The sequence below is a fragment of the Egretta garzetta genome, unplaced genomic scaffold (assembly GCF_000687185.1).
Source record: "Egretta garzetta isolate BGI_Z169 unplaced genomic scaffold, ASM68718v1 scaffold114, whole genome shotgun sequence".
NCBI lineage: Eukaryota > Metazoa > Chordata > Aves > Pelecaniformes > Ardeidae > Egretta > Egretta garzetta.
Genome location: NW_009259317.1, coordinates 1,411,931 through 1,421,878, shown reverse-complemented (window position 1 = coordinate 1,421,878; position 9,948 = coordinate 1,411,931). Strand labels below are relative to the sequence as shown.

Below are 9,948 nucleotides of genomic sequence, written 5' to 3'. Positions count from 1 at the left end.
CAGCTTCTCTAATGTAGCTGTCTAGCTTAGTTTCACAAACTGTATGGAAGAAATCCTTATTTTTACAGTAGAAAAAGAACTATATTACTTTGGCATTAATGGACCATGCTGCTAAACTACTGGAAATGTAAAATTGCCAAGGTGACTGAAGGGAATTCCTCACAACCACAGATTCCCGCTATGGTTTATGCCATAATTTTGTCTCTTTTATTTGAGGTGTTAACAACTCATCTCTCTTTAGAGATGGCTATGCTTTAAGGTTTGCCTTTAATACTTCTTGAATTATTGTTACCAATTGTAAAAACAGAATCAGCTTCAAAAAGCTGCTAAAATTTTAATGTATCTGAAACTGATGAAAGAATAGGAGAGTATGCCAAATGTATGAAGGAAAGATTGTCCAACCTGACCAATCCCTTAAGGATAATGAAATGTATAGAAGGAAAACATAAATAGCACATTATCAACGCTTTGTAAAAGAACAATTAGTAACTTATTTTTTATCCTTCCAGCAAGTACATAGTCTTTATGGCACTACTGCTTTCATCGAACATTTCATAGTGCATGCAAGAATTGTGTTGTTTTTCCTATGTAAATCATCTGGGCTTCATTATCCCCCTGCCTTTTTCGTAGTGAAATAGCATATCTGCCCCCTTTGAACACGTTAAACTCGGGTATGGCAAAAGAGGCAAAGCTTATAACATTTACTATAACCATTTCTCCATTAGGCAGGGCCTGTGCTGAATTTCACTCTCTCTGATCACATCACACAGAAGGTACATTCATTTATTTGAATGTGCTGTGTTTTACAGCTGCTGCTGAGGATGTTAAGGCCTGTAATTCAAACTCTGTCTAAAGGAGTCCCAAACTACTGATTTCTGGAATTTGGGAAGCATAATGTACTTGCACCCTTTTATAAACATCAACCATTGCCATGAATAGAGACAAGAACACTGAACTAGATAAATACCTGGTCTAAAGCAACACAGACCTTTCACTTGTTTTCGTATTCACAAACAGACTCCTAATGCCCCGTAATCAACAACCAGTTTTCTAAGTGGAAGCCAGCCTGTGGCCAAGGACCACATGCAGCTCATCTCTCAGACTGCTCCCCAAAGAGCCAGATGCCACAAAACAGTCAAGAAAGGATGCCTGCTCACCCTACCTCTCCCTCCCCCTCCCCAACCAAGAGGTGATTGTTTCTGCCATATGAGAAATCTGTGCTTAAGCTCTGAGATTTAACTACGCAACAAAACATGGAATGAAACTTGTTTTGGTTTACTGAATGAATCAGAGCTCTAGTTGCTTAAGCCGCTGGATGAAAAAGCTTATAGCTCAGATGTACACTGTCTTTCAACACTTACCTTCAACATGAGACATGAAAAGTAACTAAGTGGGTCACAGGTAAACAGATTTATTTTTGAGGCTTTGCACATGGGGTGTATCCTTTCTGGAGAACAGTGGTGGAATTTGGTACATCTGAATTCCCTATGCTCTTCATCAGTATAAAGCCTGCTATGACTTCATGATAACATGAAGCCTCCAGTTTCTGTCTAGCACCACCTCAATGTAGCTGTATCAAAAGTCTGCTTAGCATCTTTAAGGAGGCACAGGATGCTATATGGTAGACAAGTCACCTACTTTTCCTCACTAAAGTGTCTTAGTCGCAATAAAGGAGATGTCACCCTGAAGACAGAACAAATCAGGGGCTTCAGCCTTTTAAAACCTGAGGACGTGGAGAGTTATGTGTTTATTTTACTATTTTTGAGGGAAATTACTCAACTTGTGACAAAAGGATGCACAATAAAAATCAATAAGTGAGGGTGAAAAGCAGCCCCTCTTTGAAATTGTGAAAAACTTGAAAAGAATGAAATCAAAACTTAATTTTCTTCTTGCCAGTCCCTAAATGAAGCATTTTAAACAAAGTGGTGCAGTTAATTTTACTATCTTTCAGTTCATGGAGTTGCTAATTATACTGATCACTGCGTGACGCTGTTCTTCAAAACAGAACCCTAAACATCATGGCCTTCACTGGCCTTCTCTCTTAAAAGAGTGTCACGCAGGTTCTGTCTGAGATCCCAAAGCACACCCCATGGATATGACAGAAGCAGGATAAAGTGAGACAGATAAACAAATTTTCTTGCCAACCTTGTTAATTTACGGGATTATGCACAGTGAAAGAAAAGCAAGTTTACTGAGAGAGATGTGGTTTGTCACTCAGTCTGAACAGAAGAGACACCAGAACCAAGCTGGCTTGGATCTGCCTTCAGCACTGCAGAATCCAAGGAAGGCATGAGCGGCTTGAGTTGAACCAGTGCTTCTGTCTTTACTTCACTAGGCAAAATAAAAGCTTGCCAAATTTGCTATATGAAAAACCATTCCAGGCTGCAGAACTTCTTGAGACTGTGAGAAACAGTTTTGTTCAGAAAACAGGCCTGGGATATTCCCAGTGATTAACCTCATGCATCTAACAGAGCTGCCGCAACCGGGAGGGCCAGGCTTTGACTCTATACTCGATGAGGACAGATGAGCCCAATGAAGACTGACACAGAGCATGATTCAGAGCAGGAATATAGCTTGCGTGCTCTGAATCACACTTTTAAAAAAGCTGTCATCTTTCTCCCATGACTGAGCTGTAAACTTATTTTTCTTTCAACAAGCTAAGGGAGTTCCAATGAGGCAATAGGCAAACTGTTTTCTCTCAAAAGCTTTGTCCAGTTTGTGCTGAAAAAAGTAGCCATATTTTTACTCTGTGATTTTGGCAGACAAACCAAAAAAAAACCCCACTGCCCTTGGGTTTAAAAGGTGCATGAAAGGAGTTGGAAAGGCAAGTTGTCTGATAAAGCATCCCATGCAAGAAAACTATATGAAGAGCAAATTTACTCAAACTAATTTAAACATCATATCACAAGCAGCATCAGAAAAGGTGGTCTACTTCACTTCAGAGCTTTGTTTGAATGAGAATCTTGCAATCATGACTCTTTTAGCATCTCTGCATGAAGTTTTATGAGAGCTTTAAACAGTAGCACTACTGCTGTATCTTCAGAAGTCAAACAGAAAGTAAATGTTTCTAATTTTTATTTCCAGAGTTTGCTGCAATCAAAATGAGACTATTTAAGCAGCTAAATCAGTACCTGAATTGCAAATTTATAAGTTTCAACACAGCCCTCTGTTAGAAAGGGAATCGGGTAACAGCTTACATAGATGATGCAGTAGCTACGAAATAAGGTAGCTTTGTACTTCTGTCTGTCTTTCCCCTCCATACGCTCTGTTGTATCATCCACATTTATTTTTTTTCTCCTCTTCTGCTGAAAAGGAGCTGTGAGCCTTTGGAACCAGGAGGACAAAGAGCAAGGAAACTTAAAAGAGTTTAAGAGCCAACAGATCTGCAGTTAACGCCCTTGGTGACTAAAGTTTTGGTGTTGCTCCACATCACTCCCATGCCTGCTACAGCTGACAGGAGGGTTCCAGGAATGTGAGTATCTACAGAATCCATAAAAACAAGGCTCACCATCAGTTGGCAGCTCCCCACCTATTTCTCTGGGGAGGAATAGTGGCTTTTAGCAGACGCCATTATTGGGAATATGATAAAACCTACAAAACGTGCCCTATGCTATTTGGATTTTGTCTGCTTACAGGAGCTACTTTATTCCACTCAGCTGTTTCCACTGCTTAGGCCCATGGGAAACAGTCATTTCCCTCTTTATTCCCAAACACTGATGCTCACATTAATGCAGTTCACGACTTAAAATAGACAGCAACAATTTAAAAAAATCTCCACAAAGATGTAAGATCAAAGCTTGCAACTTCCATTCCACATTGAAAATCATGGGCTTCCTGCCCACTTTTATCTGTCTTTTTCTACACATGCCCATCCTTGACATTCAGCTGCAGTGACCTGTAACTGTGAAAGGCACTGCTGTTTGCTCTTTAGTAATTCATGATTAATATCTTCAGTTAGCTTTTACCACACTTTTTTCCTAGAAACAACAGAACATAAATAATAATAATGAAATTAAACCCTCAGAGGAGCATTTGCTGAATGCTGTGTGTAACCGTGGGTATAACAAGCCTTGGCTCACCTCAAGGCCGCAAGAAGTTAATGCTCCTCAGAAACATCTGACTGAAAAATTTCATCTTCGGGTGAGAAAATCTTCTGAGGGAGAAATGAAAACCTCTCAACGGGAGAATTTTAAGCAAATTAGGAGAGGTAGAGTTAGGCAATTGTTTCTGTAAGTATAGCATGAAATAATCCATTTATGCTAAAACTGTACCTACTGTACTTAGTATATTTCTTACGTGCAATTCTGAAGTTTTGTATCAAGTATATTTTTCAAAGCTCAAGACCAAATACCGGCAATGTTCAAGGCATCCCAGTTAAACCCAAGAGCCGTGCGTGTCCCTGTTTCATCATTTCCGCCGGCTGGCACCGTCCCCACGCAGCCTGCGGAGGACAGCCTCGCACCTGGGGCTGACTAAACCTCCCGAGGGGGGCAGGCCTCAGGCAGCTACAGGCCTCACCGCGGGCTGGCAGTCAGCAAATTAGGAGCTTCAGCAAATAATTAGGAGACCATGGTCACCAGCACTGTTTCTCTCTTGCCCTTTTCTGCTGTATTTGCTCCCAGCGCCCCTGGCCCAGCCCACTCGCCCCCCCCCCCTCACCTGTCTTTACCTGGCCCCACATATTTTACCTCAACTCACCCTTTTCTGCCAACAGGAGGTCACCAGCGTGATCTATTGTTGCGACAGCAGCTCCCCTGTGCTGTCAGAAGGACATTGTCAAGACATTTTAAGACTCTTCTGGATACAAAGACCACGGTGAACTCGGCAGGACCTCTAGACCAAGCCTACCACACCCAGGCAGGACGCAGCACAGGTGCGTCCCATCAGGTCACCAGCAGAAGTGATCCACTGCCAGCGGGCAGCTGCTCTACCCAGCAGGACAGAGGACATGGCACGAAGCAAGAAAACTGCACCCTTCATAACTTTGCTTGGTTAGTATCTTTCCCAGATCCCATCCTTTAAAACAACTGATGCCATCAATGCTCTTTAAGTCAGGCAAAGAGGTGGAGTGCTAAATCTCCTGAACATCTGAGGGGAGATGGAAAAACAATGTCTGGGCAGCGGCAGTGAGAAGACACAGCTTCAGCATGGAGCCGAGGAGGGGGGGAAGAGTCAGCAATGCTCAGCAAGAGGATGGCAAACAGGAGGGATGGTGATTTTGGATCAGATGAGAGAGGCAGCGCTGTGAAGGGGAATGTAGATAGCAAAGGAGTAAGGAGTTCAAATGCAGGTCTGTAACAAGCGATTGGGATGGAAACTGGTGCAAGAAATTGGCAAGGAAGAGGCCGAGCCAAAGCCAGAGAGGGGCAATAGAAGAAATACTTGTGACTTTTGGAAAATATTACCCTCCATACCCTGTATGGTTCCAGAAACTCCCCATTCTTTTGCTGCCACCAGATACCTACCCCAAAATGCATGTCGTGCCTTCGTCCTAGCGGAAGTCTAGTAGGAGTCTAGTAGTGCAAGCCTACAGACAAGGATGAGACCTCCTGCACTTCCTACAGCAGAAATTTCACAGGATCACAAAATGGTTTGGGTGGGAAGGGACCCCTAGAGGTCATCTAGTCCAACCCCCCTGCAGTGACCAGGGACACCACTAACTAGATCAGGTTGCTCAGAGCCCTGTCCAACCTGGCCTTGGTTTCTGTAATGGAACTCCACTTTTCAATTCTTCTGCTGAATTATGATCTCAGAGGCTATGATTTCTGCTTTTATCTCAACTTGCTTTTCAAAAGCTCTCTAAATCATAAAAAAGGACAATGTTAATGCAATCCCCAACATCCCTGCAAAACACTCTTTATTCTGGTCAAAGACTGAAAATTCAAGTAAACCAGGTTTCTTGTGTGACCAAAATTCTGCATTCTGATACACGGTTAGTGTTCAGACTGGATAATTATATGCCACATTTACACCAGTTATTTTTCTCATTCAGTAGGAGGTTGAGGGTGGGGCAAAACAGACTGGCTAAGACAGAATCAGAAGTCACCTGAGAATTTTCCAGGACTGATATCAGAAAGTCATACCAACTTGCAAAAACCTCCACGTTTTCATCAGAGCTCATTTTCTCACTGGAAACAATAACAGAAGAAGTTATTTCAATCTGATGGCTTCACATCCACACATATTTGAACATTTTGAATGTTTATACAAATAGCATCACATTCCTTCATTCCCCTTTTTCTTCTTGTGGATTTACAACAAAGCAGAACTAATAAAGCAAGTGGAAGTCTTCGTAACATATGACTTTTGTTTTCATAATTGACTTTCAAAATGGTAAGTAGAAAGTCACCCTCTCTCACTTTTCCTGTTATTGTATATTGAACAGATACAAATATGGAACCACACAGAAACATTTATTCTCCCAAAATTAGCATTATTACTTTATTTGGTGATTCATTACAATCTGCAAATCCAATAGTCAAAAAAATAAACTAGGCATAATGTTAAAGCATTTTACAAGCAAAATACTTTACTGTTTCCTCTTCAATTTGCATAGGGTGGGATAAGTGTATTGGTTAAAGAATATAATGTACAGAAGAACAAAACCATAGTTCATCAAGCTGTACTGAAGAGTGTTACGATCCTGTGAGTGAACAGTGCTTAAACAGCTATAACCGTCAATGGAAAACCATACACTTCAACATTAACAAGGCTGCCTTCCCGTGACCATGATGCATCATGAAGGCTGCAAGCCACTCGGCTTCTTTTCTTACATTGTAGATCATCCTACTTTAAAGAAATTACAGAGTTAAACAAGCCAGAATGCATCTATCTATGCTCATTTCTTTTCTACTGGAACAAAGGCCAGAATGGAGAGAGGGAATTTTTAAAGTCAGCTTCTGAAACCACTTACAGTAATGTCTGTCTCTCCTATTTTCGGTGTCATGGAGCTAGCAAGCTTAGAGCTTCATCCACATATCTCTGTTTATTATTACTGTGCATCCAGGTAAAAAACTAATTTTTTCACTGCAAAGAGATCATGCTCCTTTCCATTGTAACCACATCTCTGTTCCTCCAGCTGTATAAATCTGGCTTTAAAGTCTCACAAAACTAAAAAATAGTTGATCTAGGTTGTAATAAAAAAAGAATATTAAATACCTTTGGTAAAAATAGATATATTTAACAAGTTTAGAAAAGCAAATAGTTATATTGTCAAAAGGAGAGTATAAAAATGTACACGATAAAAAAAACAACAAACAAACAAACAAAAAATCATCAGCCATAGTAGTAAGAATAAAGGCGTTGTTCTTTCCAATGTTTGCTTCCTTAGCTCAAGTTATTGTCCAGTCTTCTTTCTAAAAGGCAGGAGCTTTCCTAGAGCGGATGGGAAAATCCAGTCCTTCCTACCAGCGTTAGACAAATTAAGTTTAATTCAGAACAAGACAGTCTGTTTTAACCCAAGTTTATACAACAGAGAACGCTTCATTTTAGAGTACATAGGAGTAGTTGAACACAGAAAGAAAGATTTCAGGTGTTTTCAACCAGAGGCCAGATGTACTGGAGCTGTAGAAATAAGACAGCCAGCAGGATCAAGTCTCCATGATGTGAGCCTTCTAACTTTATTTTTACTCCTAAATTATAAATCCATGTATTGTCAAGAAAATTGTGGGGGACAAAAACAATGGATATATTTTAAATCCCTCATTGATGCCTTTCTCCCATCCTTTCACTGGGCCTCCAAAGAGAGCTGTCACACAACATATAATCCCAGTTTGGCTTCTCCTCTTTTTAGAGCTCACTGTAAATCTTGAAGATGGAAGATCCCCAAAGCAAACAACTGAGATTACAGGAGGAGATAATGCACAAGCCCCATAATAGAATCAGCCATTGATTGAATGTGCTTTGAAATAAAACAGCACAATTAAATCATGTTTATCCTTCAGTATTCCCTTTGCACACACAGTCACACTCCTCATGGTGTTCCAAGGGTACATCTGTCAATGATTTATGCAATCCACGGACGCCAATCCTTGGCTTCAGCTGAAGAACCTGAAGGAGAAGCAGCCAAGCATCAAGAAAACAGCAAGTGCTTCATCACACACCTAGGCTATGAGCTGGACTGCACTGGAAACACACTGGATGACAAGAGAAATAGACTCTCCTCAGCTGAATGTCTACATTTATTCCACCCACTAATTATCATTTTTGCTTTTACCTCAAGCCCTTTACAAAATTGATTAAAACATGTTGAACAGATACCTGCTTTTATCAAAGAAGAGAGACTTGCAGTTTCATATTTCTATTTCATTTTATTTATGGGTTAATAGTATAGTTAACCCAATGGAGTTATTAGATAATGCTACAATAAATAATTTTAGTGATAGATTTATAATGACGGAAATGGACAGATATCTGTTCCCTCATAAAGTTCACATCTACCACTAGAGAAAGGTGAAGAAGGAAGTGTGATTGTGATGTGTCTGAACCGCACCAGTAAACAAATACCTTAGGAATTACTCAATAGTTCCAAAGAAAAATTTCTTAACAAGGAAGATATTACTTTTTTTTTATGTAACACCTCATTAAAATGGTAAAAAAAATATTTACTATAAATGCAATACATAAAATTTAAAAATATTAATATTGATGCATTCCTATAGTAAAAATAAATTCCTTAATTGGCTTTCAGTATTTTCAAACATGCAAATGTAAAAAAAGTGCGTACCTCATGGTATTTTTTGGTGACTTTTGTTGGTACACATTGGCACTCATTGCAACTCTGATGACAACAAGCACAGTTTCCACCACAACGTTTTACCAGAAGACACAATGGCCAAAAGATGGTGTCAGTTCGCTTCAGCTCCTCCCTCAGTGACACTGAGAAGTTGCGAGGAGTACAACTGTATAGCCGCACCTCCTCCTTTAGGAGGTTGAGATCGACCACTGCAAAAAGACAAAAAGACTGGTGCTTTTCTGATTCGTAATCCAACTTTGTTGGTGGTAAAACCACTTCAGCAGTGCAGAACCCTTCAAGAAAGTTCATTTTTGTGCAGGTGGTACAGGTTCAGCACACAAGTATAATACTGCAGTTATATGAATACCATGAAACCTAAATGGAATGATCGTTGTAAAGGAGTATTCACCAATTATTTTATATCTCTGGCAGAGTTCGTTCAAATTAAACAAAGCAAGCTTTGGCTACTATGTTGCAATAAATATTTTATCAAATCAAACCTAATGGAGTTCCGTTGGTTCATGCTCATACTCTGAGCTCTAGTGTTGCTATTCTGTATTAATTTTGGATTGGAGAAACACACAGCAGATCCTGCAAACCTCCAAACGCATTTTTAATTCATTTGCATACAGCATTCAAACTTCATCTCTGCTAAAATTTCAATTATTGCTTCTTTGCAAGGGCAATGTAAGTATAAAAAAGAATCAAACCATTTATTTCCAAGAGGAGCTCACTTCTATGGACTAAGAACTTCAAGAAGGATGTCATCATCAATGAATACTGTACAGACAACAAATAACTGCACAATTATGTGTAGCTATATAACTATTATTAGACTCCATTTTTTCCCTCCTCCTTCATAGCAGCATATGTATGAATTTCTGTTGCTTCTCTAGGTTTCATTTGCACTTGATGTGTCTTAAATAAAATACAGCTCCTCCTTGTAAGCACCTAACTTGAAGTGCAAGTTAGAGATATCAATATTTGGCACCAGATTCTCTATGAACTGGTTCCACTGTATCCCACTTAAGTTTCACTATGCCAATGGTTGAACAGCAAGCTCATGAAAAGATCTGAAACACGGTAAGCTCCTTTAGGTTCACCTTAGCTGCATAGCCAAGAAATAACAGGACTTGAAAGAAGCAGTTAAGACTGAAAAAAAATGGGATCAGTTTAGTGAAAAAACAAAACAAAACAAAACATTTTTTACTTTG

General features: G+C 39.8%; 1 protein-coding gene across 1 annotated transcript in view; it reads right to left on the bottom strand.

Moving 5' to 3' along the window:
• Positions 1-7,635: 7,635 nt before the first annotated feature.
• The window catches only part of PDGFC (platelet derived growth factor C), a 75,560-nt gene continuing 73,247 nt past the window's right edge, over positions 7,636-9,948 (bottom strand). The window contains exons 5-6 of the mRNA XM_009636460.2: positions 8,726-8,943; positions 7,636-8,049 (exon numbers count right to left, since the gene is read on the bottom strand). Of these exons, the coding sequence (XP_009634755.1) occupies positions 7,933-8,049; positions 8,726-8,943 (335 nt within the window). The 3' untranslated portion in view covers positions 7,636-7,932. The remainder of the gene's footprint in view (positions 8,050-8,725; positions 8,944-9,948) is intronic.